The sequence below is a fragment of the Sylvia atricapilla genome, chromosome 12, assembly GCF_009819655.1.
Source record: "Sylvia atricapilla isolate bSylAtr1 chromosome 12, bSylAtr1.pri, whole genome shotgun sequence".
Lineage (NCBI taxonomy): Eukaryota > Metazoa > Chordata > Aves > Passeriformes > Sylviidae > Sylvia > Sylvia atricapilla.
In genome coordinates this window covers 7,171,755-7,198,844 of record NC_089151.1, presented here as the reverse complement: position 1 = coordinate 7,198,844, position 27,090 = coordinate 7,171,755, and the positions used below count along the sequence as shown (strand labels likewise).

General features: G+C 50.7%; 3 protein-coding genes across 3 annotated transcripts in view; all 3 read left to right on the top strand.

Moving 5' to 3' along the window:
* The first annotated feature begins 4,376 nt into the window (after positions 1 to 4,376).
* LOC136366519 (uncharacterized) lies at positions 4,377 to 12,211 on the top strand. The gene is made up of 3 exons (XM_066327620.1): positions 4,377 to 4,936; positions 7,509 to 7,629; positions 8,273 to 12,211. The coding sequence occupies exons 1-3, from the start codon at positions 4,867 to 4,869 to the stop codon at positions 9,363 to 9,365; spliced, it is 1,284 nt and encodes a 427-aa protein (XP_066183717.1). The 5' UTR covers positions 4,377 to 4,866; the 3' UTR covers positions 9,366 to 12,211.
* A 7,027-nt stretch (positions 12,212 to 19,238) lies between these two features.
* LOC136366521 (monocyte chemotactic protein 1B-like) lies at positions 19,239 to 20,865 on the top strand. The gene is made up of 3 exons (XM_066327625.1): positions 19,239 to 19,470; positions 20,086 to 20,191; positions 20,526 to 20,865. The coding sequence occupies exons 1-3, from the start codon at positions 19,404 to 19,406 to the stop codon at positions 20,626 to 20,628; spliced, it is 276 nt and encodes a 91-aa protein (XP_066183722.1). The 5' UTR covers positions 19,239 to 19,403; the 3' UTR covers positions 20,629 to 20,865.
* PSME3IP1 (proteasome activator subunit 3 interacting protein 1) overlaps positions 19,889 to 27,090 on the top strand; it is a 149,617-nt gene continuing 142,415 nt past the window's right edge. Inside the window, exon 1 of the mRNA XM_066327623.1 lies at positions 19,889 to 19,896. The gene's annotated coding sequence lies outside the window, so the exon portion shown is untranslated. The remainder of the gene's footprint in view (positions 19,897 to 27,090) is intronic.

Here is a 27,090-nt window from a genome sequence, read left to right as displayed (position 1 = left end):
GCAGCTACACAGAAGGATTGCGACATCAGTATGTCTCCCCCGCTCTGCAGGGACTTGGGCAGGAGCCAAGGGCTTGTTGTTTTCAGGGAACCCTGCTCCAGTAGGGTTCCTTCATGCTCCTTCCCCTCAGCTGAAAAGCTGCCCAGGTTTCACCTCTGCCATCCTGACACCTTTCCCAAGAGCTCCCCGTCCCTTTTCCTAGGAAAGAGCTTGCTCCCCGTGGCTGCATTGCTCATGGGAGGCAAGTGACTCTTCCATGTTTAGAAAGACCATAACTGTGTTGTATACTGAAGAGCTCTGTGTTTGTTTCTTTAGACACAATATTTTCAAACAACTTCAGTCTTGTTTGTGGCAGCAGACAGGACAGACCGTGACAGCCTCCATGGGACAGGCACAGGATGAGTTTTCCTCAATCTGGGCTGCTCCAGCTGCCAAGGAGAGACACCGATTCCTGCTGCAGGTGTGCACCTTTCCCTTCCCACTGCCATCAGCCAACAGTTTGCAGCTCAGGTGTGATGCTGCCAGAGCTGCATTCCACAGCCCAGCTGCCTTGGGATGCTGACTGGTAGCTGTGGAAAATACAGAGTATCAGCACTTTGCACTGTGTGCTAGACTTCAAATTTGTTCTCATTTACAGAGAAGGAGGAAGCCATTGTGTTCAGAGAAGTGAAAGCCAGTGTGATGTTCTCTATTACTTTTGAAAACATTTTCTACATAAAGCAGTTTCCTTAAAACACAAACCCCAGAATGGTCGGTACTTCCAAAATTGGAGTTTTTCCGTCCCCTGTGGAGACACTGGCTGCAGACTGGTCCAGACATCTGCTTCTCATTTCCTGCTTTATTCTTAAATGTGAGAAAATACAAAATCATGCGGTGCCAAGCAGTCTCTCTTGAGCTCCTGCCATTCAATTCTCTCTCTTATTACAGTAATGGCTCTATGTGAAGGACAGAGGTGTCTCCAAAGAGTATCTCCAATGTAAGAGGTCACATTTGGCTCTAAGGAGCGTTCTCCTGAGTTTGGCACTGGTGTCCTTGGCCAGGAGAGAGGGGCTTGGTGGGTTGGTTTGTGCCAGAGCAGTGGCTGAGCTGCCAATGCCACTGAGGAGAAGTGGGTTAGTGTGAGCTGCCATGAGACAGCTGGGAGCTTTGTCAGGGGAAAGAGAATCCCATTGTATGTCCAAAGCTGGAGTCATGTGTCAGTGTGTCTCCCTTGCAGCACCAACACTGGCTGAGTCATCCCAAAAGCTAAATGTTCCTGCTGCCTCTTTCCAGCAAGCCTCTGGGATGGAGGACAACATTGTGGGCAGACAAGGATGCTGTCAGGGCCTGTTACCAGGTCCTGCTCTAATGTCACCAACTCCTGAGGCCTTGGGAGCTCCTGAACCTGCTTCCTATGAAGTGGAAATCATCAACATTCTCATCTGATCCACTCTAGCATCTTTCTGTCGGGTCAGATACAGGCTCCTAGCTCTCACTGACTTTCCCTTTTAATTCTCAGTCTTGACTTTATTTCAAGGAATGCAAGTCTACTGTAACAAACAGTTCTTCTTTCACAAAGAACCAAACAGCAAAAATTCCCAGCACGGACACTCCCTGAAGGAGATGGGAGGTATTCTGGTGCCATCGCCTGTTTGTTCAGGCCACATTCTCTTTCTATATTGTTTTACATATAAAGCTTTGCAGGCTGAAGGTGCTTTTTGCCTTCAAGAACAATTCCTCAGGCATTTGTCATATATTTCCTCCACCTGTGAGGACCTTGACCCTTTGCACAGCTCAAGCTGTGCATACCTGGCGAAGCTGTGGTGGGTGGGAAATGCTGGAGCTGCTTTCATGTCTCTCTTGGGTAAGATGGGATCTGGAACTTTGACCTGTGGTATCTGTAGTTTGGAGCAATAAATGAGTTCCTGGCTAAAGGATGCCAGGCAGCAACCAAAGGTTAGGAGATGACATTAGATCCGGTATCTCAGTGTTCCTGGTGCTTGCCACCAATGTCCCCAGCAGACCTTGTTCTCCTTTTGTGTGTATCAAAACTGATGTTTAGGTAGCAGAACATCTGTCCTGATACAAAAATGTCTTCAGAGCCAGAGCTGGAGGCAGAGAGCCCAGACTCCAGCATGGACACTGAACTGTCTGGTGTGACATCCTTTTATGGGTGCTGAGGGTCACACCTGGGGCAGTGCTGGAAGGCCCAGAGCTTGCAGAACCCCCTGTTGCTGCCCAGTGTCCAGTCCATGGCAGGAGCACAGGTGAATATTTGTGAATGTTTTTCCCTTGTCCATGTTTCCAAGCCTTCCTCAGCCATACTGTAGTTACATACAGGGGGGAAATCCAACCCTCTTCCTTTTATCTACTGCTTTTCTTTGGTGCTGTAACACCCTTCAGAGAGCCTTTGGACAGAAAGGGTAACCTCAAGAAATCTCCCAAGGAGGAATGGGAACAGGCTGGGATAAGCTAGTCCTGGTTCCCAGTTACTGAGTTTTTCTGCTCTTTGTTTCCCTGAAGGCTTGGATGTCCCTGACTCACAGGGTTGCATACTCCATCGCTTGGATACTGCTGATTCTGGGATTTCTCATGTAGGAGGTCACCTGACTGTTCATCCATACCACAATTTAATCTACAGGTCCAGATCTACACTGAAAAGTTTATCTGCCATTCTGGAAACTAAAGTGAAACTAAGTCAAATTGAGAAAACAAGCGCCCAGACAATTTCAACTGTAACTAAAGAAGCTAAAATTTGTTGAAGGTAAGATGAGCTCAGAGGGGTCCTGAGATCCTCCACTGTCAGACTGACACAATGCCTGTGGGTTACCACTAGTTATATCAGGAATATCTCCTGCAATACATCAGATCCTCTGACTTCAGGTTCTTCAGTGCTGCAAGACCTCAAAGAAGTAAGGCTCCTGCCACTATGTGGAAGAGCAGATGTGGGATAGGATGGGAGGGTGGTATAGGAAATGGGTCGGGAGTGATGGTGTCAGTTTTCTGCCAGCTGCAGCCTAGGTTTGTCACTACTCATTGGAGCTGCCTGCTCCCATTGGAGGGAGTTGCTGTGCCTCTGTGTCCTGCTTTTAGTGGGAAATATAAGGCTTGGTGGTGTCCCACAAAGCCAAGCTGAGGCTGCAGCTGCCACAGCTTCCTGCCACATTCCATGTGTGGAATTTCCTTGTGTAGATGTCACCTCAAAATCCAGCTGCTGAGCTGACAGGGAGCCAATGGAGACATACAAGAGTGACCTAGAGGAGTCCTCTGCCAGGTAAAACACATCCAGCTCAATCTGCAGAGGAACAGCAGCTGCATTATCTGCCAGAGAGCATTTTGTGCCTTAAAACAACAATGCCTATGGCAAGTCATGCCTTTGGCAAACAAAGCACTCCCTCTCCCACTTGCCTGAATATCAGAGCCCTTCCTCAGTTTTACCTGCCTCTGGTATCAAACCCTTTGCAGAAGAAGCAGAACCTGTTTCTTCAGGGGAGATGTGAGCAGGTGTGGGCTGTGTCATCACGTCCAGCAGCTGGTGTCTGATGGCTTCAGAGGTGCCATTTCCTGGGACAAAAGTTTCCTGTAAGGCTCTGTGGAGCCTGAGAAAACACCTTGTGGCGAAGGGCCAGAAATCACAACATACTCAGCATGTTCTGTTCTTGCTGGATCAAACAGACTATTTCAAGCCTTATTTTTAATTTTATTTCCTTGAAATGGGCTTTTTCTTCTAAAACAATAAAAGCAAAAGCTGAAGTTGCAGGCTGGGATTTCCCCCAAATGCTTTATATGGAAACCTGGGGATTTTATCTTTTAAAAACTAAAATCCCGACTGGAACAGTTGGAATTTCCCACAGCAAGAGATTCCAGATTTCCACCAGCCCTAAGAAAACATTGGCTAAACAGATTTCTGAGACAGTCATAGACTCAGTCTTGGGCTTATCTTCATCTTTCAGTTGAGGGAGTTGGCAGTGGACAATTGTTCTTTTTCCTGGGACCGGACATGAGAGAGAAAGTAAAGATGCAGGATGTGACACACAGTGTTGGTGTGTCCGCTTCTAACCTGGCTTGGGGCTGGTGCCAGAAAGCCCTGAGACAGCCTTGTTCTTGCAGAGCTGGGGGTCTCCTGCTCTCAGCATCAGCAAGAGCCTGATGTCTGAGCCCCTGTGTGTGTGTGTAAAATCAGGCTGTCATAGCGAGCACACTCTGCAGACAGCAGAGCCAGGGCACAGGAGCTGCCTGCAGAGTCACTGGGTCCTTGCTCATCCCTCTCTTTGGTGATGCTCCTTACAGGCAGCCTGGCCTGAGGTCAAAGTGTAGCTGATGAATTTATAATCCCGATTAGCAAATTCCATCTCTTTTGGCCTAATGACTGCTGTTATAAGATGGCTGCCAAAAAAAGAAAGGAATAACTGCTTTGGCATTTTGGGTAATTAATGAGCTTACTGAGCAGCAGGGAGCTGTAGCCGGAGGTGGGGAGAGCTTTACAAGGCTGAGGAGAGTGCTGCCAAGAGACACATTGGTGGGAGAGGAGGAGGGAGCAGCTGACCACTGAAAGTCCCTGCCTGAATAATTTGACAAGTAGTCTGGAGCTGCTCTGCGTGTGTTAGGAAAAACTGATGTAAGTACATCTGGGGAATTCCAGCTGCCATCCCGCTCCACGGAGGTCGCTATTCCCTCCTCTCTCCCCTTCTGTTCCCTCCGCCTCCTGTGACGCTGGACACGTGTGAGGGAGCCGAATAACAAGCAAAGCTCTGTCTCTCAGCTTCACAATACTGGAATGAGCGGCAGCATCTGTGTTGCTCCGGAGGATGCAATAAGCAGCCGGGAGTGGGAAATACCGCCGGTGATCCCTCCCTGCCTGCCTTTCCTTCTGCCCACCACGGGAACATGAAGGCTGCCTGTCTGCAGACCGTGCTGCTGCCGCTGTGGGCCCTGTGCCTGGTCACCCTGGCTGTAGGTGAGCCTCAGCTCCGCTTGTCCCCCGCCCTCCCCAGGGAATGGGCCGGGGAAGGGGAAGGCGGCCCTGGGTCAGGTGTCGGGACCTCTGTGGGAGATCTCACCGCGGGATCAGGCCGGGCTCGGGAAGCGGCGGGGCGAAGCCAAGGGCCGCAGTGCTGGCAGCGGGGACATCCGAGCAGCCCCGGGAGGGCTTTTGTCACGCCCGAGGGCAGATCGGGAGAGGCTTCCTGATAACCTGCGTTAGGAAAAAAGCATAATGTACTTCTTCTCCGCCTTTTTTCACGTCCCTGGGGACGTGACATGAAGACTGCAGCGTGGCCAAGGGTGCGTGTCTGAGGAGACTACACCCTGTCCTGAGGGTGCTGGTGCTGCCATCACTGTGGGGAGGGGGTTTGTCACCTTCAGTGTGTGTGTGTGCAACTGGGAAACGCTGTTCTCCCTTTCCTGTGCTCTGGATAAAGATCCCTGCGAGCTCTGGGTGGCGCTGAGCGGGGTCAGAGCCGTGGTGGGCTCACCCTGGCGCTGGGCTGGCGGCCTGTGGCGCAGGTCGGTGGTCGCTGCCCAAAGCCGCCCCTCGGCAGGGTGGAGCTGGGCTGCCACAGGCTCTCAGCACCGCAGGCAAGGCTGCGCTTTGCCCAGAACCGAGGGGTGATCTATTCCCACGGCGGGAAGGGAGAGGAGCAAAGAGCCCCTGAGGTCTGTGTGCTGCTGCCATCAGACGGGAGGAGCGAGGACAGCACGGGCAGCTGGGGATGGAGCTGCTCCCTCCTCACGCCTCTGGGCAGGTTCTCCAGGGCTGGCCCGAGAAAAGCGGACAGCAGGGACACCAGGCAGCTCCCCCTGCCCTGGGAACCCGCTGCCTGCTTGGCGCTGCCTGACTCTGCTCGCCCATGGCCGAGCATCCATTTCCTCCGCAACGAGGAAATAGGGCTGGCTCTGCTAAAAGGCCGGTGAAGCTCCCTGGGTCTTTTGAGGAACGGTGCTGAAAAGCAGGTGCCAGTGGCTCCTGGATGGAGAAACTCCCAGATCCCTTTGGCAAAGACTCAGCCGCAGCTCAGAGAAGCGGGGTTGTGTAGCCCAGGAGGAGGGCTCCATGCTCCCTGTGGCACTCCTCTGTCCTTGGAAGGTGCTTCCCAAGCTCCTCCACTCTGGCAAAAACCTACCAAGAGTTCAGCCAAATGGAAACCATTTGCACTGGTGCCTATAACTGTAAAATCAGTTCAGGGTTCTCAAAGGAACAGGGCCTTTGGGAGCAGTCAGGGACGGCTCCCCACCAAGTATGTCCCTGGCTACCCACAGGGATGGTGTAGCCCTCTTGTCACTGCCTGTTTTGTTGAACTGTGCTCTTGAAAGTGGAGGACACCAGCAGAATATCCTCTGGCTAATGGGAATTAATTGGCAAGTCAGCTGGCCCTGAGAAAGGAATTCTTGACCCTAAAGTGCCACAGAAGACATTATTGGCTGAAAAAAGAATTTTGCTTTAACTTAACTTGACCTAGAGGTGGAAATGGGCTTCTGTAGAGGGGCCAGTGCTTTTCTTCAGGATTTCTTTGCAACCAGGGTTTTTCCCAGTAAATTATTCAAATTATTCAGAGTGTTCCTGTATTGATGCTCATTCTTGTACCTGGTACCGGGATCATTCCTAACTGAGCTGCATAAAATTTGCCACATTCACTTGGAAGTCAGAGGCAACATTTTGTAAGAGACAGCCTGATTGAAACCAGATGCCGGTTCCTTTCTTCACAGAGGCCCCCGATAAATCAGGGCTTGTTTTTATAAATCTTGTCCCCAGGGATGTCAGGAACAAGTTGGCAGGATGTGTTGTGCAAGTGCCTGCTGTGGGAGGCAGGAGGTAGATGCAGTCATGAACGGTCCCCAGTGGCGTGACTGGCCGTGACCCTTGAAGGGATCAAGGGGGAAGGTTATTTTTACACTTTACAAACTGAAAAGCGTATTTTCTGGTGGAGGTCAAAAAGCTGTGTTTGGGAAGCTGGGCTGCTGAGATACCTGTGGGAGTAAAGCCTCAGTCACCAAAAGGTTTTTTCTCTGCACCCTTTCTCTGAGCCCAGGTGGCGTTCAGAGACCGTGGACCAGCAAGCAGAGAGGCAGGATGCTCACCTGGAGGGGAAGTCTCAGAGGAGGAAGAGATAGGATTGATAAGGAGAGAGCAGAGCTACCTCCCCACTGGTCTGCATCTCCTGCACCAAGAGTGCTTTGGGGAGGGTTGCAGCAGGTCTTTGGGGGATGAAGAAATGTATTTTCTAGGCATTATGCTGAGATCAGTCCTCCTGGTACCCAAAGGAGGAAAGACCTGCAGGTCCAGGGGCTTGCATTTTCTACAGGACAAGCTGAAACGCTGTCCCAAAAGCCCACAATTTTCACAGTGCTTTTTTTCCCTTCTCGGTTTTCCGGGTATCTTATTACACGTGTGGGTGCTACAAGCAAATTTGGCTTTGTCTTCATCAGGATCTGTCTTCATCTCAGTACAGCAGGGACTGGAAACTTTTGTGGCAAGCTTGAGAAGCTCAGATAAAAAGCCAACACTTAATGAGGTGAAATTTTTATTTCAGGGCAACCCAAAGCACCTCGGAATTGCTCAAGAGAGTGCGGAAAATTTTCAGGGCAGTTATCGGAGAAGAAGATCAGGAGCTACCGCTTGACTGAACCTGGCTGCAAAAAACAAGGCACCATGTAAGTGCTGCCCCACTTCCAAGTGGGATCCGGGTTAAATGGATGAGGAAAAGGACTGAGGGACACACTTGGCAGGACAGGGCAGAGGAACAAGGTGGGGAGAGAGCTCATGTGTTTGTCTGAAAGCAGATATTTTGTCTGAAGACAGATTCAGACTTGTGAACTTCTCTGGAAATGAGAAAAGCTCCATTTCTTTTCTTTGGGATAATTGTTGTTTTCTGCTTGTGCTGAAGTTAATGCACCACTGAGACCATTTTATTGCAGCCCAGGGGGTGGCTCCAAAGTGAAACTGCTGGGTTGACCTTGGAAAGTCTTACATCAACCAGTAAATCAGAGGGTTTTGCCTTCACGAATGTGTGCCCCGCGGCAGCTGGTGCCTGTGGAGCTTTCTGCTCTGAGTGGAAGAGGGAATTGCTGTGTCCAAGCAGGACAATGCCTTTGAAAGTGAAAAACTTCCTAGGGGAAAACCCTTCACTCATGAGTCATGTTCAGCTGCAATTCATTCATTCAGTATCAGAGGCACTTGTCCTTCCTGAAATGACTCATGCAAACAACACTTGCTATCAACACACCTTTCCCATAGCTCTGATCATCCGAGCCAGTGTTTTCTTTGTCCAGTGAGTGATCCCTTTTTTATTTTCAGATTCATTACACTGAAGGCCTTGGAGATTTGTGCAGATTCAAGGGAAGTGTGGGTGCAGAAGATCAAAGACAAACTGGACAGGAAAAAGGCCACAGTGGTTCCACCACGTGGTGTCACCGCAGCAGAAGAGCCCGGTAGTCCTGAGAGACATGTTGGTCATCCAGAGGTGGCTCTGTCTCAAACCACTGCTCCAAATACTTTCTTCCAAGGGACTGGAACAGCAATTTGGGAGAGAGTACATGCTCCTGCTGCCAGGACAGATGTGTCCAGCAAGTCCCCACTGGGCAGGCAGAACCCCATCCAGCTCTCTGCAGGATCCACCCCCGTGATACAGGAAGAGGCTGTGCACTCTGAGGTCACTCCAGAAGCAAACAGAGAGTCTTCAAATTCTATTGTGTCTTCAACAACTGTTGCAGCAGGGGTGGGCTCCAGCCAGCCCACTCCACACCCTACTGTTCAAGGTACAGCTTCTCCTAACTCAAATTCAGACTTGATGGCTGCTGCTAAAGGGTCAAACCAATCTGTACTTTCTACAAATGGATCCCTGGACACTACAAGTGCCAGAGCCAACGCACCAGACACTGCTTCCAGCAGCTCTAGGTCAGATCTCTCCTCCATCTGGGACAATATGAAGACCACAACAGTCACAGAGACAGCACCACAGACTATTTCCTTTTCTACTCTAAGCTCCACCACTGCCATGGACGAAGATGCTTTTGTCCATACCAACAGGGTTGTTGGTCCTTCTGCAGATGTGTTTGGCACTACAACATTTGATTATTCATCACCTGTAGGGAAGCAAGAGCCTTCAGACACAGTAGTCTTTACCCACCAGGCATTCTCAGGCCAAGCCAGAGTGCAGATGATCACAGTCAGGCCAAAAAATCTGCCCAGCTTCTTGTCAAAATCTCAAATGCACTTTGTCATCCCAGTTTCTGTGGTATGTGGACTGACGGTTAGCAGTGTTGCTCTTGTATGGTTGTATCTGAAATTTGGAGTCAAACCAGAAGAAACATCAAGAGAAATGGTACAGGGCTTGCTCTACCAGCAGGCAGGACATCAAGAAAATGCCTATCCAATGGAAGTAATATGAATGCTTCATGACATTTCTGGCCCAACTGTATGTATGTTGCTGCAGAAAAGCTGTTCGTGCTGAACTGGTGACCAGTAGGAAGCAAGCCTGGGAATAAAAATCACAGAGAAAACTGATTTTTTTTGTAGAGCAGAATGCTCAACAATATATCTACTTCATCACTGACCAATCACAGTGTTATGGAAGTAAGGGAGACACTTCTTTTCTGCTGGCCCTGTTGTGGCTCTTCTATTGCTGTTGGTGGCTCTTTGCCAGGTGATGTGATTTTCCAAGTCACTGTTGGGAATTTTTCTGTGGTTCACCATGGTCCAGGCAAGAAGCCACTCACCCACTCACACTGCTGGACTTGGGCTCAGCCACCTTGAGCAATCTTAACACCAAACCCACACAATTTGCACTTAAACTCTCTGCTGCTTCTTTCTTTGCACTTCAGGTCTCTGCTCTGTCAGACCAAGACTGAAGCTGGTGGCCAGCTGGGTGCTGGCTCTCCTTGGGCTGATTGAACTTATTCTCATCCTTTTCTCTTGCTAGAGACACAAAGGATAGCCCAGCTTTTCAGAAATAGTTGACCAACACTGCATCTGATCAGGGGACTGAAGGTCACTGATACAGATCTTGTATTCAGAGAAGCTGGCAATTCACAGTCTTATCTCCTCCTTGAAATCAGGCCCTTCCTTTTAGCAGCTATGGGTATTTCTTCTTGCAGATGACTTCTGAGAGCTGGTTCTTGGCAAATCAATGCAATAAACTCCTTCTGCCAGCTAATGCACCTTGTGTCCAGCTGCATCTAACACCAGGGCAGGATAACACTGGTGAATCTTCACAAATGGGAGAAAACAAGAAGTTACACAGTAATTCTGCTATTCCTGTGTTATCATTGGAACATTTTTGCTGTTCTCTGCAAGCACAAAACCCAGGAAATGTGGAGCTAAAGGCAATTCTGGATGTAGTCATGCAGGAATTACTCTACCACAGCAGGCATAACTTCTTTTGATCCCATTTTTTCTCTAGAAATAAGCACATTTGCTGATCCACACACAAAAAAGCACAGAATTCCTGTTCATGGTCCTATACTTCAGCCACATTTTAGTTTTTCCATTTTGGATAGCACTGATCACCAGGCTGTGAAAGCACTGTAACAGAACCAGGCTTTTTTAACCCCAGATTTATTTTGATTTTTACACATCCTTGACATTGCTGTACATAAGTCTTATGTTTTATCTGTGGTCAAGTCCTGAAAGCCCTTATTAAACTTTGACTCCAGGATGGATTCTGCTGAAATGTGCAAAGGTCTTCATGATATGATGCTTTGTAAGTAGCTACATATCAAGGGTCAGATCTTAAACAATCTCAGTGGATCAGATCCCTAAGTACAAATATGCATGCAGAAGATGAAAGGAAAAACATAATAAGCAAGATCATCAGAAATGATGGGCCAGCCCTAGAGCAGAGCTGGAGGAATGTGGCCTGTTAGGTCTGTCAGATTGTACCTCCAGGGCATCCATCCAGCCCTGCAGAGGGAGAAGACAGGCTACAACTGTGTTTGCTTTCTGCCATCACACATCCCTTACTTCTGCATTTTGTTGACTCCAGAGATTCATCTTGGCCTTTGCAAGTATAGGATGCAATCAGATTAATTACAATGATTAATCTGGAATGGAATCCCTTCCTTGAGCAGCAGCTCAGCTGTGGGACTCTGGTTGGGGTTGATTTTCCTAGAGGGTAAATCTGGCTCTGCCAGTGCCACCTCCCCATGCACTCCGCTTGTGCACAGCTGGAACTGTGATGTACTGTGCATTATTTTTATATGAAACACTAGAAACATTATTTTTGTAAAAGAAATTTTATAGGTTTTTGAATGTATGTAATGTCTTGTCTGAGCTGCCTGGAGTCGAGACCTTTTTGGCAGCACTGGAAAACACTGTGCCTTGTCTATTTTGTTGCTGGTCTTAGGTTGTGCATGTCCATGGGAGCTGAGTCACTCTCCAGGCCCTTCAGCAAATGGAGTGGACACTTGTCTGCTGCAGGTGAAGTGTTTGTCTTGGAGCAGTGCTGGGGAGATGGATGTGCACCAGTCAGATCACTTGGAGTCCCACCAGTCTTTGAGAGGACACTGCTTTCAGCTCCACCACCAGCCCCCACCATCTCCCAGCTGCCATGATCCCACTGGAACTCATCAGGAGGAGCTGCTTCTCCAGGCTGGCCCTGTGCTCCTGCTTTCTCTGCTCCCCACTCCTGTCCCTCAGCTGTTTGCAGGCAGGGTGCTGGCACCCTCCCAGGGGACAGGTGAAACCCAGGACAGGGGGACACTGCTGTTCCTCTCTCTGCAATGGGCAGTCTGGGAGGGGGGGAGGATGGAGCCTGCGGGTGTCACCCGTTTCTGGGGGTTAAAACACCACTTGCTGTAGAGCACAGTGACTGTTACAAGCTCCAGTTTGTTTGTATATTGAGTGTGTGCATGAGATATGAGCTGTACATTTTTATAGAAGTAAAAGTAATAAAGTCCTTACGTAAAAAACTTTCATCCTTAGGGTATTGAGCTTTAAGCTGAGTTACCAAGAGATGAGTCCCTGCAGAGATGAACACCTATGAGTGAGCACTCATGTGGAAAGCATCCCAGCATCACCAAGAGATGGCAAAGCTGGCACAGTGGATGTGGCCAGGCTATTGCTTCATCTCCTTTAAGGGTTCTGATCTTGCAGATGTTTGCAGGAAATGGATTTCCTCACAGAGATTTGTGTTTCCCATCTTACTAAGGGAATAGAGAAAACAAACAGCTGGGGTTTTGCATTCAGCAAAGCTAAGGCCAAACAGCAGCTCTAAGACAAGAAATGTTACGCTCCGAGTCTGTTCTGCAGGGAGGCAAGAGGGCAAAGGCTGAGATAAGATCTCTCCCACCCCAGCCAGGCCTTGGGCTGCCCTTGTGTGCTGCTCTCTGGTGCTGGAGAGGTGGGAAGAGCAACTCAGTGAAACAGTCAGTTCTCAGGAGTTTGCCTGGAGTAGGGAGATGGCAGGAGCAAGAGGCTCAGGGATGAGCATCTTCCGTACACTTCAGGAACTCTCATCCCAACCATCTCTCAGCCCCGTGCCTTTCTAGACAGATGCAGAAGTCAATAAAAGTTTCCTGCAGCTGGGTCACCAGGCCACAAAGGTCGTTTGGGGATAACGAAACTCTAAGGAAATGAAAGCACTTTTTTTTTTTTTAATTTCGTTTCTTTTCTCTTTTGTGGAGAGAGCAGGCGAGGAAGGAGGCGGCAGCCAAACAAGCCAGGCATGACAGGATGAATCATTTCCGATCGTTTGTGACAGGCAGAGCTGGCGCCAGCAGGGCTGCTCAGGGGCTGCTCCTCTGGAGGTTCTGGGTGCTCAGTCCCTGGGCTGTGGGTGCCACACACTCCCTGGCTTTGCTGGTGTTGGTCTCTGGCAGTGCAGGGAAGGACTTTGTGTTGAGGATGTCTCTCCACGCACCTTCCCCTGCTTCTCATGGAGCTCCATGGGCTGCCTCAGGGGTAGAGTTTGGTCTATGCAAGAAAAGATTCCAAGTGGCTGAGTAGAACAGAAGAAAACAGGAAAAACTTACCCCAAACCCTCCCACCACCTTCTTGGGGACAAGTTTTAGGCACTGGGTGATGGCCCTTTTCTCCTGCTTTGGCAGCCCAGCTGCTCTTGCAGTGCCTTCCCAAGGGATGATGTCTGTGGTTGTGTTTTCCACCACAGCTGGGAGTGCTCAGTCACCCACTGAGACCCCAAACCCAGCATGGGGCTCTTCTGCCCAACTCCTTTGCCCCTCACTGGCACCATTGCTGGCTGATGTGTCTCTTCATGCATCTGATGTGTCCCCTCAGCTTCCCTCCTCCTCCTCTTGCAGAATAACAAGGTTGCTGTTGCTTTTTTATGTAAACAAGCACATTGTTCAGAGTCCACTCAAATGAAAGGAAAACTTAGGCCTAGACAGGGGCTTTCCAGCCCTTAATAATGAATGTCTGCACATCAGCCTTTCATTTTCCAAAGTGTAAAAGAAGAAACATCAAAAGTCTCCAGGGAGTTATCTGGCTTCCACAGACATGGCTTCAAATCCTGAAAAAAGGGAAGCAGAGCATCCTAGGCCAGATCTTTTTGCCAGGAAAAGAAACAGAGCTCTGCAGAAGCTTCTTGAGGTCCATCCAGAGCAGTGGACCTTGAGCCTCCATCAGCAGGAAATTTGTCTGCTGAAGGTAGGCTTGGAGAGAACTGACCATGACCAGAGTTCTCAGCACCGGCTGGTTTTCTCCCAAATATTTTCAAAGACATCCAGGGATGACAGTCCAAGACATAATATCCTGCTCCAGAGAGTGGCTGGGGGGTGCCCATGTGAAGGAAGACTTGAGGTGGCCCCTTGGGTAACTCACAGGGAGTGAGGGGGAACCGTGGTGCCAGGGGATCTGCATGGGACCCCACTGCTCCATGCATCCACTTAGAGTCTGGTTAAAAAGAGGGAAAGGTGAAAAAAGTGTCTGAGCTGAGCATGGCTGACAAGGATGTACACAGGGGCTCCTTGGACCTTCAGAAGGTCTGAGGAAGGGGGAGCCCAGCACAATGGGAGAGCTGTCCTTTTAACACAGAGAGGCTGGCCCCTTTCAGCAGGTCCCTGCAGGATCTGGGATGCCTCAAGGCTGTGGAGGGAGGAAGATGATGGAAAGATACCCCAAAACTTTGAACAGTAAGTTTTCCATCCATTCCCCTCGGTCTGATGCTGACTCCTGCCCTGTCTTGAAGCCAGGGCTCTGCCAGCCTTGTCCAGAAGGAAAGGCTCAACTACACTCCCTTCTCTTTTCCCCCCTCACTGCCCAGTTATAAACAGGGATTTTTGGTGGAAAGCTCGTGTTCCTCTCCCCAGTACCAACATGGAATGTGATACAATTTCTGACAGTATTTGCAGAACTTGCTGCTTTCAAGCCACAGCGGGCTGGTGGCAGCAGCAGTCACTGTGCTTCTGTTTAATGCTTTCCAGGATTCACAAGCCATCCAGACAACTCCAGCACATTTGTGTTGGCTCTGGGCTGAGCGACCTTCTATGGAACACCAAGATTTGCCTTTCCTATGGCTATGAATCTCCTCTCTGAAGGCCCAGGAGCTCTTGAGTTTACATCTGCGGAGAGGAGGATTTCACTTCCTCATAATTTTTTGTGTGTGGGTGAGCACAGACACTGACTTAATTGGTCCTTCCAGGTATCGCCTGTAATCCTGATGATCCTGTGTGACATGGAAATCCCCATAGACAACGAAGCAGTAGCTTTTACTTGAATTGGTTCTAGTTCTTTGAAAGAGGAGTGACTTGGGGAGGAGTGGAGAGGATAAATTGCAGCACCTCTATGCCTAAGCTCAGAGCTGAAAGAGGCAGAACAGCCACGAAGAGCCCTCCCAGAGCCACCATGCTCCCTGCAAGGACAGTCCTGCTGCTCGTGGTGCTCCTCACCCTCTCCCCATGCTTTGATGCAGGTAAAGCACCTCATGGGCCACTGCTGCTGGCTGGGGCTCGGAGCTGTCCCGTTGGGGTGGTCAGGAAGGAAACCCCAGCGTGGAGCAGGGGTGGTGCTGCTGGCAGCAGGAGCAACCCCTGGCCAGGGAAGAGCAGCACATCCTGGGGTGCAGGGAAGGATGGAGACTGCTCCTGGGGCTGGGTGGCTTTTGGCAGAGCTGCTGCAGGGCTGGGTAATAACCTGGAGCATCCTTCTGCCCCGGGAAGGAAGGAGGAGGGCACCTGGGGCTCCTCATGGCAGCATTTGCAGAGCTTTGGGGATGCTGTGTTCATCAGCCTTGTCATGGGGGAAGGTCCTAAGAGAGGCTGCCTTTCAGAGCCAGCATTCACCATCCCTCTTTGTTTTCTCCAGCCCCTTACACTCCATATGAGTGCTGCTTTGGCCACATAAAGGGCGCTCTTCGGCTGCACAACCTCGTGGATTTCTACTCAACTCCCAGAGAATGTTTTTCCCCAGCAACTGTGTAAGTCCTGGCAACTTTCCTACTGCTGTGCTGTCTCCTGGGCTGCCACGGGTTTGGTTCATCTGTCCCATCTGGGGACAGGACAGGGACAGGTCTGTGCAACCTCCATGATCTTCCAGCATGAAGAGGGGAGGACGTGACTGTCTGGGCACTTCTGCAGGGCCATCACAGCTCCTGAAGGCTCTGCACAGGCTCTAGAGGTGCTGGGCTGCAGGGTGAGGTCTTGTAGGATACCAGGAACCCAGGGAGAGCACACAGGGACAGAGGGAAAGGAGAAGGGGTGCAGGAGAGGGAGGATGGTGTGGGCACAAGTGGAATCACAGCTGTCATTCCTCACAAAGCTTCACCTTTAACCTTGGCAGGTTTGAGACCAAGAAAGGAGACAAGATCTGTGCAAACCCAGAGGACAAGTGGGTGAAGAGAGCAGTTAGAGAGCTTCAAAAAAGGAAAAGACTTCGTGCCCCCTGATGTAGAGTGGGTGCCCTGGTTAGGCTACCCACCATCCTGGTGGGAAGGAAGGTTTACAGTCACCCTCTCAGAAGGGGTTATGGATATTCCAGCTGCTGGGAGAGGGCATGGACTCCCCAGAGCCCAGTGCTGCATCCATAGCTGGTCACCAGCTCCTGGAGTGCTGCTGGCCCTGCCAGCACCTGCCTGATGTACAAAATAGAGTTTACTTATTGGATAAGTAAATATTTATTTACTTATTAAATAAACAAAATAAAGTTTACTTCATGTGATATTGGAGAGTGGTGTCCTTTCTTCTCCCAGCCCCACAACTCTGCTGCTGCCAGCAACAGGGGCTGGGATGGTGGCTCTTCCCACTGGGTCTCACTAGGGTGGGAAGGGAGGGGCATAGGTGGAACTTCAAGGGGGACCCAAAAGGGGCTGAAGACTCCTCTGGGGGTTTTTAGGTGCACAACTGCCATCAGTTTCAGGCTTAGAGGTTTCAACCTGTCCCATTTGCTGTCCTGTGAAGGAGCACAGCCTGTCTACCATGTGTGTCCAGGCCTCGGGGTCTCTGAGCTGGGCTGAGAGGAAGAGTTTCTCTTTAGAGCTCCCTGGGCAGGTAGGACAGACAGGGGATGCTGAATCAGATGAGGGATTCCTGCACATACCCTGAAAATTTTGGCCCTTGGGGGCCCTGGAGAGCTCAGCAGTGATCCCTGCCAGGGCTTTGGGAGTGGGCACAGAACTGGAAGGGCAAGGGTGGGAGGAAAGTCATGAGTTAAAGACAGTTTAATAAATAAAGCAGAACTGGCATACAAGCAAAGCAAAATAAGGGGTTCATTCTCTCCTTCCCATCAGTGGGCAGTTGTTCAGCCATGGGAAGCAGAGAAGGGCTCCCTCACGTGTAACAGTGACCTGGGAAGACAAATGATGCAACTCTGAATGTCCCCCTACTTCCTTCTTCTTTCTCTGTGGCAGTTCAATAAAGGGAAAGAAAAGAAGAACCGATCAGAAACAGAAACCTACCAAAAATTCCCCACAATTGATAAAAAACTCATCACTTGCTACCAGCCCAGATGATGCTTAGCCAGTCCCTGAGCAACAGCGACCCAGAGCCTTGCTGCCTGCACTCACAGCTCCAGGGGAGGGGGATTTTGGCTGCAGCAGCTCCAGGGATGCCTTCACAGCAGAGGCAAAACCCATCCAGAGCTGAGGGATGACCCTGAGACACTGCAGGTCTGGAACCTGAGGTGCCACAGGCACCACGAAAGTGGAGATCTCTAGGTGCACCACGAGAGGCTTCAGCCTGCAGGAGCCCCTTAAACTGTTGCCTTTCTGTCCTTGGAGTCCTCAGGCCATGGAGTTATCCCGTTTGCTTGGACTTAGTGCCCTCTCCTGACAGCTGTGGCTCGGGGCTCTGGGCAGGGCAGGTCCAGCCCGACACCGACATTTGCCATGTTCATGTTCTCTGTTAAAGAGAACAAACAGTTCATGTTCTCTGTTAAAGTATTAACTTTTGTGATTATCCACTCAAAACCCAAAGCATTTTATGAGTCAGAGAATATTTCCCACCTCTATGTTCCCCCCCCCTTGCCACCTTTTTTTTTTTTTCCTTGTCCATGCCTATCCATTTTATTTTCTAAATTAAGGGGGTTTCCTCAGTCAGGAAATTTTGTATTCAATCATTAATTATAGTGAGGTTGCAGGTGGTTTGGACATCCATAAAATCCTCTGCAGAGTCTGTACCCACTCTTCTCTCCACTTGCCTTTGCTTTTGCCTGACCAGGGGCTCCACAGCTGGGGAAGAGGCTGTGCCACTGGTGGGGATGGCTCAGGAGGGTGCTGGGAACACCCCAGGCACTGCAGAGGAGGCTGGAGAAGACTAAAGCCAAACCCAAAGGTCCTCTGCTGGGGCAGGGACACAGAAGGAAGCCAAATCCTCCAGAGAGAGCCTTGTGGGGCCTTTCCAGGCCCTCAGACATCCAACATGGACTGATTTGCTCTATGAGGAAAAGATAGTGGAGGCATCTACTAATGCTTCTGGTGAGAGGAATAAATAGCTAAGGGAAAGGAGGAGCAACTGTGTGCTTCAGACAAGCCTGAAAAGGGCTGGCACACAAGGTTTTCTGTGCCAGGAGATGCTGGTTGGAAAAAGTCATTAGCTCAGTTCTCCATTAATTACAGTTGTGTGCTTTTAAGCAGTGCCTAGGAGCTGGTGTGACCATGGTGGCTGCTGGCCCCAAGGGTCTGTGCACTGGGGACATGGACAGGGAGGGCAGGAGACCCTGGGGGTGATGCAAAGTCCACAGAAGAGGGCTTGGGCTGCTGTGTCAGGCATTTTCTCCCTGCAGAGCCCTGCCTGGGGACAGTGGCACTAGACCCCAGTGTGGCCACCCTGCCCCATGCAAGGCCACCAGACCCCATGTCTGAGACACCATTTCTTGTAAAACAGTGTTTTCAGCACATTTGATCTGTTTGCTTCTGCTTTCTCCTTTCAGAGAAGTCGTGCAGACATGAGATAATCTTCAAAGAAGCCCATTTCCACCTTTCTTCCCTTCTGAGAAGCCTTTGATTGCGTCACCCCCCAAGCCACAGCCAGGTCCTCTCCTGTGATCCCACTCAGCATTATCCTACATGGATTCCTGTGACGACCCCACATGTTCCTCACACACAGCTGCATCTGCATTCCCAGGGAGCAGATCCCTGCATGGAAGCCGGGCTGATGTCCAACAGTGCCCTGTGGTGCTGCCACTGGGATCCCTGCCACCTGCTCCTGCTCCCTGGCATCTGGGATGACTCTCCTGGGGCTGTGGTAGGATCTGTCCCATCCCCCTGCAGGACTGCCCTGTCTGTGCACTGATGGCTACAAGGCTCCATCCCCCTGACTCTCATTTCAATCCCAGTGCTGGTGTGGGAGGCAGAGGCAACACAGGCGCTCAGCCTTGTGTTCAGACCCAGGCTCTCCTCAGACACCCCACTGCCCCTGCCCCATTTCTTCCCCTTCTATGAAGTCTGCTGAATGTCTCCACCAAAAGCACCTCTGAGAACCCCTGCTCTGGGGTTTGGCCCAGGGCTTCTTCTGACATCCCATCCCATCCCAATCCATCCCAACGCGCTTTCCTGCCTAACCCAGTGCTCTCTGTGTGGCCAAGGTCTCTGGGGAGGTCGGTGTGGATGGGACTCCATCACGGGGCTTTGACACTGGGCAAACCAATTCGACCCACCCAAGATCTGTCCCTGCTCAGGGTCTGTGGGTTGTCTCTCCTGTTAGAAACACACAGCTGAGCCCTAGACTTGATGTTGTGCCTGAATGGGAAGATGTTTTTAATCTACTTTCAGTTCCTCGAAGCTCCCTTACCACGTCACAGATCTTCCATAGAATGCAGAACTGCTCCTCGAACTTTTCCATCCGTCACTGGATGTATCCCAAAAATAGATGACAGAAACCCCCTTGATCTTGGCTTCTTAGTACAGGTCTGAAATTTGTGGAAATGCAGCCTGAGTGGGCGGCAGGCAGAGGATAAATGACGGTGCGGAGAGAGCCACAGCCACAGGCACTGGGCAGGGCGGCACAGAGGACGGAGGAAGAGCCACCACACAGCCACCATGCTCCCTGCGAGGACTGTCCTGCTGCTCACCCTGCTCCTCACCTTCTCCCTGCACCACGCCACAGGTAAGGAACCCCAGGGGCCACTGCTGCAGGTCAGGGCTCTGAGCCCCCACTGGGGACATCCCATTGGGGATGTCAGGCAGCAAACGCCAGCGGGGAGTGGGAATGGTGCAACTCTCTGGTCAGGGCAGGGCAGCACATCCTGAGATCAAGGGTTGGATGGAAAAGGTGCTGAGTGGTCTCAGCAAAGCCAGACTTGGGGAGAGGCTGCAGGAGCTTGGAGGAGGCTCTGGCAGCTGTTCCCCAGGTCTCAGCTGGGTGAGCGAAGGGTCAAAGACAGGGAGAACATGCAACTCTTTGGAGCCTTCCAAAACACCCTGCAAGTTGTGCCCCTGCCTTGGAAAGCCCCCAAACCTCATCCCCAGACTGAGCACCCCGACCTTACCGTGTGCTTCAGGGGCTGCAGCAGTTTGGGCTGTGAGGGGCCAGGTCCCAGGCTGTCCCCTGCCCCACCTCTGCCCACATCCCAGTCCTGTGCTTGCTGTGTGAAGGGGGACAACCCCCTGTCATAGGGTGCCATGGGAGCTGCTGAGAAGCTCGAGCCTCCATGGTGTGCTCCAAATCCAGTGGTGCTATTGTCTGGTGATGCAATCCTCAACATCCCCCTTCCCTCCACAGCCCACTTTGCACCCGTGGAATGCTGCTTTCAGTACGCACAGAAACGCATCCGACAGCCTCAAAGCTTCTACGTGACATCCAAAGACTGCCCCAAGCCTGCAGTTGTGTGAGTATCCCACGGTTTGCTTCCCATCCCAGATCTGGGATCCCAGATATTTTTCTCCCCCGTTCCATCTTACCCCAGTCCCAGCCAGGGGAGGTGTGGTAGGAAAACCTCTGGGAGGTGGGCAAAGAGGGGAAAAAATGGGTTTCTGCTAATGCCAGTGGTCTGGGAAGACTCAGACACTCACCATCAGCCCAAGGAGGGGACAGGCTGCTGGAGATGGCTCCATGCCTCAATCCAGGATGGGGCTGCAAAAAGGGAGGGGAGAAATAGTGCACAGGAGGGGCATGGCTCATGGTTCATGTTTTCACTCCTTTTCCTCATTTTCTCATTGCAGGATTGTGGCTGCAAATGGTGATGAGATTTGTGCTGACCCCAAGAAGGACTGGGTGAATAAAATCACAAAACGGCTTCAAAAGAAAAACAATCCATCCATCTGACTTGCCCATCTTCCTCTCCCTTGAGGGAGCCAACGGTGCTGGCAGCTCTTCTCCAACGGATGCTGTGGCTGTGGGCACTGTCACTGTCACTGTCGCTGCAGGAGCCATCCTGTACCCCGGCAGCATCAGGTGTCACAGTGCCATGGACCAGACAGCTACCGAGCTCCTCCTGCTGTCACTGCCCTGCCAAGGTGTGCCTGTGGAGCAAATATTTATAATAAAGACTCATTGCCACAACTTGTTGTTTGAATTTCTCCTGATTCTCCAGACTAAGGAGCAGATCTTAACAAACCCAGGGCATGCTGCAAGCAAAAAAACCCTGTGCCACAAGCCTGTATTTCTCCAGGAGGAAACTGTGCCTGGTCACAGTGTGCTTCACTAGGAATGTGATAGTGGAGCCAGGCCCTGACCCACAGCTCCAGGACCCCATGGTGAGGTTACCCTCACCCCTAGGTAAAGCTTTACATCCTCAGGGCAGGCTCGCAGCCCCATGGGCTTTGCAGGTGCTCCAGAACTAAGGGGAGGGTTCTGTGAGAAGACACTGATCTACCATACCCTTAATACCTTGACAGCTTCCAAATGTGCTGGTGACCACTGTGAAGTATCTGAGGAAGATAAGGAACAATGTTAACAGTGCCAGGAGGATGAGGACACAACCCCTTCAGCTGGATAGAGGTGTCCTGGCTGCCTGTCCCTCCGCAGGGCCAGGGAAGGGTGGGAGCAGCATGGCATCCCAGATACTAAAACCAGGCTGCTGGCCCATCTTCTCATGGGAGAGGTGCAAACATACAAGGGGAAAACCTCAGAAAGGCCAAAGCAAGGAATGTGGTAAATGATCCTCAGCCTAAAGCTTCATCAGTGTTTTATGCTCATGGCTAGAAAACACTTCAGGGCTGTATTTTCTAGGACACCAAATGGCACAGGAAAAACATCCCTAATGGCATTTTTGCCTGTGAACTGTAAGCACCATGGGAGGAAGCAATGGTGGAAAGGGAAGCTGAAGCAGAATCAGATACTGGGGGACAGACACCTCGAAGACTGTGCATCCTCTGTCAGAGGGGACACGAACGGCCTTCCACAGAGAGCAGAGACCAACAAAGCACACGGCTCCACACTGGCTCTTGCACATGGATGTGTATTTTAATAAAAATAATTCTGTCAATATACAGCAGAATGTCGATTTCTTTACCATATTTCCAGTATATTTTCATAGGCTTTTTCTCAGTTAAAATCCACCCCCCCGAGCCCCTTTTTTGAAGTTTCCATGCGAAGCGTCAGATAACTTAATTCACAAATACTAAGCGTAGGCTGAACCAATGTGCAGAGTTTGTGTAATGTCCACGTAGCCAATGCTGTACCAAAGAGGTGAAACTCCCTTCTGAAGGCGATGAGAAGCCTGGAGTGGCACAGGCAGCTGTGCCCAGCAGTGGCTGCTCCTCCAGGGCTGCCAGGAACCTGCGGAGACCTCGCACCCCATGCTCCAGCTGAGCATTTCATACCTGAGTTTTGAGCAACCAGCAGGAGAGAAGAGTTCACTGTGTGCTGGGCAGGTCCTGGGGCTTGCACTGCTGTGTGTGAGAGCTTCAGGGGCCACAGCCTCCTCCTGCCTCCCCAGCTGCACAGGTGGGACCAAGACACGATCACGATCCCAATCCAACGCCGGTGCAGTCCTTGGGCTGAAGTCGCCATACTTGTGGTTTTCAAATTTTCTTTAAAATCTGGATTATCCCCAGAGCTGCTGCTGCTTCTCCTTTCTCCAAGTCTAAGCCTGTGAGAAGCCCAGCGTACAAAAATCCCTCTGTGCTCCCTTCTGGAGGAAGAATGCAGCTAAAGTCCTCCTGAGCAAAATGGTCCAAGCACATGCCTGGACCCAAGTGGAGTGACCAGAGAAAAGGTGTCTGCCTGGCCATGGGACTTTCAGCAAGGAGCAGAGGTTTGCATGGCCTCTAGGAATGTTTTTGTGGTGACATGAGTGTAAATTCCACACAAGACTTGTGTGTTTCTTGCAAGCAGGAGAGAGTTAAGCTTCTCTCCTGGAAATAAAGAGCTGTCTGGATGTGTGCTCCTCAAGCCTGGATGATGCCCTGGCCTGCTGGGCACTGCTCCAGCTCAAGCTGCAGGCTCTGAGCTCTGGTTTGGGATGTGGGGAGAGGGACAGACATGCCAGGTTCACTTAGCCATCACCTGTCACCTTTTGTTGGAGGGAAGGATAGTGGAGAGCAGCTAGTGCTGTCAACAGAAGAGGCCTCGAGGTTCTCAACTCCTGCCTTTTCCTCCCAAATCTGCTGTAGCCCCCCTCACACAGCCCCAGAAACACTTCCTCCAGCTCTCTGTCCCTACTCAGCAGGTGGGACAAGGCTCACAGCCAGCTCTGACCAAGAACTGCTGGATTGCAGTTCCCTCCATCACTCAACTCTCTGGGGCAGAGGGGTCCCAGCAGCACTCAGCATGTCCCTGGCATGTCTCCACCAAATCCTTCTGCAGGTACACCTTGGTACAGCTGGAGACCCAACATTTGCTCTCTGCAAGAGACCTGCTCTCTCCCTGCCCCACCACTGAGGCTGCTCTCACACTGGTAGGAAGATGTTCCTTCTGCAAAGGCGACTCCTGGGTGGAGTCCAGGACTCCAGGGCCCCTTGTTCCTTCTCCCAGGCAGTGATCAGCTCCACGGGGCCTCATTGCACCCAGGACTGGAGCATGAGGGACCTCACCTCTTTCTCCACCTGCTGCCACAGGACAGTTCAAGTCTGTACTACTGCTTCTTTATGGGAAGAACTTCCTGATCCCATACACAGCTTCATGGCACTTACACACTGCTCTACAGCCTGGCTGCCATGGGTCACCTTCTCCATCAACCCTACCACAGCAGAACTCTGAAACATGTGTCTAAGCAACATGTGCTACATATTAACACAGACAGGTACCAAAGCACAGCTGCAATCCAGCCTGGTTTGCTTTGCTGAAGGAGGAGATGGTTCACAATCCCTGATACCCAAGGTGGAAAATGATACATTCAATCAATCCCCAGAACTAGTTCCAGCAGCTCTGGTTGCTCCAATTTTTCAAGGCAGCCTCAAGAACAAAGCTATTTAAAGAATGGTAAAGATGCCTTAATAAAATGTGAAAAACAAGGACACAGCTTAAGGACAGATTGAGATGTCACTGTGAAAAAAAGAGAAGGAAGGGTATGGGAAGATCCTAGGTATAGTAACCATGAGGACTGATACTCCCAGAGGGGCCCAGTCTCCATGCCAGCCACAGCTGCACCTCCCAGTGTCCAAATCCAGTGGGCAGCAGCACAGCGAAGACCACCAGGATGTTGGAAACAGAAACAGGCTGTAGCACCCATCTTCCACCACACACCTTTCACACATCCCAAGGCAAGAAACTCCAGTTTTGGTTCCCATGAGGCTGAGGGAGAGAAACCACTGGACAATCCCCTGAAGGGCTGGATGCTGCCTACTGTCCAGGGCTTCACTGGAGTCCCTCTCTGTTCTGCTGGCCACACACAAGGGCTCAACTCCTACCAGACTCCAAAAGAATGGCAGAAGTGCTGCAGCCAGCCCAGCTGCAGGCTGACAGGATACTGTTTGGTGGCAAAAAGGGACTCATATGTGGATCTGCCCCTTTACACCAGCAGGGAAGAACAAGCCAGGAAGGGCAGTTGGAGTTGCCACACCTGTGGTTGGCACAGACATGAGCCACAGAGCTGGCTCTGGTCTTGAAGCAGCTCTCACAGCACTGCAGACACCACTGTGGTCATGCAGTTGGAGAATACTGGGATTGTGGGAGGCAGAGAAGCAAGAAAGGATCACTGGTAGCGGCAAGAAGTTTTCCCAGAACCAGCTGGCTCTGGGAGCACATTGGAGGTTGCACAGGAAATAGACTGCTGCCCTCCTTGCTCACAGGAGAGCCTGACTGAGAGCTCTCTCAACCCTCTAAGTCTTGAAATAGCTTTGGTTAAATACTTGCTAGGGTAGGCTCATGGAGCAGCAAGAGGAATCATCTGGAATAAGATGGTTCCAAGAGGAACAAGAGGAAAAAGATTTGGCTCCCCTGGTATAGGAGATATCCACAAACTGGAATGCAGCCAGCAGAGTCACTAAGATGGTCACAGGCTGGAGTACCAGGTGTATGAGGTGGATACTCCTCCAGCAAACACTTACCCCAGCTACTCCAGTGCATCTCACTCCAAAGTTCTCTCAATACATTCTTGATGCTCTCACTCTCAGCCTGTGGGGGCAACATGAACCCTTGTCTATGGGGAGAGAAGCCTGGTGATGTAATTCATTCCACAGAACTCCTGAAGGACACTTTAACCAAGGCTCCAGGTCTGGAGTTCCCAAAATGCTCCTCTCAAAAGGCCACTTAACAGGCAGGGCATTGGACTCAAACCTAAAGTCCAGGATGTGCAGGCCTGAAATCAGGTTCCACCTGTCCCTTGCTTTCCTTCTGCAAGGCCTTTGCTGCAGTGCCAAGTGTCAGGAAGGTGGGTGGGGTGTCAAGGGCAAAGAGCTGGAGTGTGTTTGCTGCTGTCTAGATCACAGCTCTTTGGTGGTGCCTCTGGACTGATCAGGGGACAGCTGAGATCCTCTGAGCGTGCAGCCACAGGAGAGCTGGAAAAGGTTCAGTTGTCCCAGCAGTGGCATCTCCCAGGTCCTGGGAAGGACACACGGCTGGAGAGCCTCTCCTGGGGCTGAGGAATGCTGCTTGGGCTGCTCAGGGTCCAGCTGAGCTCTGGAAAACCTTCTCCCAGCATCTAAAGCCAGCCCAGCTGAGGGCAACCTGTGAGTCAATGACACATGATGGAAGTCCTACAGCCAGTGCCATCAGCACTACAACACAGGGCTGTAGCTGAGTCCTTGTCCCCTCATCCAGAAATGGGAAACCAGCAGTTTCTCCTAAAGGCTCCAGTCATGTACATGGTTTTACTGAAGAACTCTTGGGAGCAATGACCAGGTTGCTTGAGGCACTTGGAATAGCAAAACCAAAATAATTTTTATAAATTTAACTTTTTTTGAATGGCCATGTAGCCTCTGGTTAGGTGTACAGCCACATTCAGTGTTATAGACCCCATTTCACTTTAGCTCTGTTTTAAAAACTACTTCAATAATCCAAATTTCAGCTAACATGGACCATCAAAGAGCAGCTAGGGAGATTCAAAGGCAAGAGGCGCTGAAATACAACCTGCGAAAACCACATCAGAAATCCCATCTAGGAATCAGGGGGAGGTTGGGACCTACATCCCACCACACACCACAAACATGCTTATCTTCCCCATACTGAGTCATGGTCCACATTAGTCAGAATCTGAGTACAAGAAGCAGAAACCACTCGTGAAACCACCAGAACACTTGAAGTAAATTAAAAAACCCCAAATAACATCCATCACACATTTCTTGGCACCAAAATAACCAGCTATCTAGGAACATCTCTTGGTTGTTGTGGGTTTTTTTTTTTTTTTTGTAGTGAAACCAAAATAAAAAAGGTGCTCTAGGACAGTCAGCAAAGCTCTGCTGAGAGACCAAACGGGGCATTTATATGACACATGATGAAGAGACTTGCCCTAAAGAAACCACAAAGAGAAGGAACTAAAAAAGGCTCAGAAAGAGATAAAGATGGTGTTGCTACAAAGATGATGGAGGTCTGACTGCAGCCAGACTGCTGCAGAGTGGTGACCAACAGCAGAGGAAGCTGCCAAATGGGGAAGGCAAAGGAAGGTCCTGGAGTATTTCAGCCTCAGTACCCAGAATGAGCCCAGCAGTGTGCTGTCAGCCTGAGTCTAAGGAATGGAAAGCCTGCAGGAGAATCCACCAGGCAGAATTCACATGCTGCCTTGGCACTTCTGGGAGCAGAGGCTTTGGGAAGGAAACCTGCCCACTGAGTGACCTCTGCACTTCAGCAAGACAAGGAGGGCAGGCTGGGCTAAGATCCATCAGCAGCTGAAAATCAACAGATGAGCTTTCAGACACATGAGCTGTTCCCCAGAGCTGGAAGAGAAGCTCCAGACTGGCAAGTTAAATCCCTGGAATAAAGGCTGTGGTAGAGCTCCCTCTGCTTTTTGCAGCTGTATCTGTGATCTGATAAAACTATCTCCTCCAGCTCTAAACCAGCTCTTAGACCACCATGGCTCTAGCACTGCCCCTACACACTGCACACCTTCACCAAAAGGCAGGGATAATGTTCCCAACCACCTCCAACACCATCTGCACATTCACTGACACATTCAATGCCACAGTCTGCCCTGGCACCTGCCTGCCTGCTCTGCCTTGATTTCAGACTTCATGTGCCAGCTGTAAATCCATCCTGAAAAACCAGAAAATCCTTAAAGCTTCAAGCTGCTGCTACTTTCCTTTACAGTGGCACACAAACTCTCTCGATGCTTGAAGCTCAGGCACAGGCTAACCTCCATTTTAAGGACAAACCTCAACAAAATCTGTTCATCCTCTATTGACCTTCCAA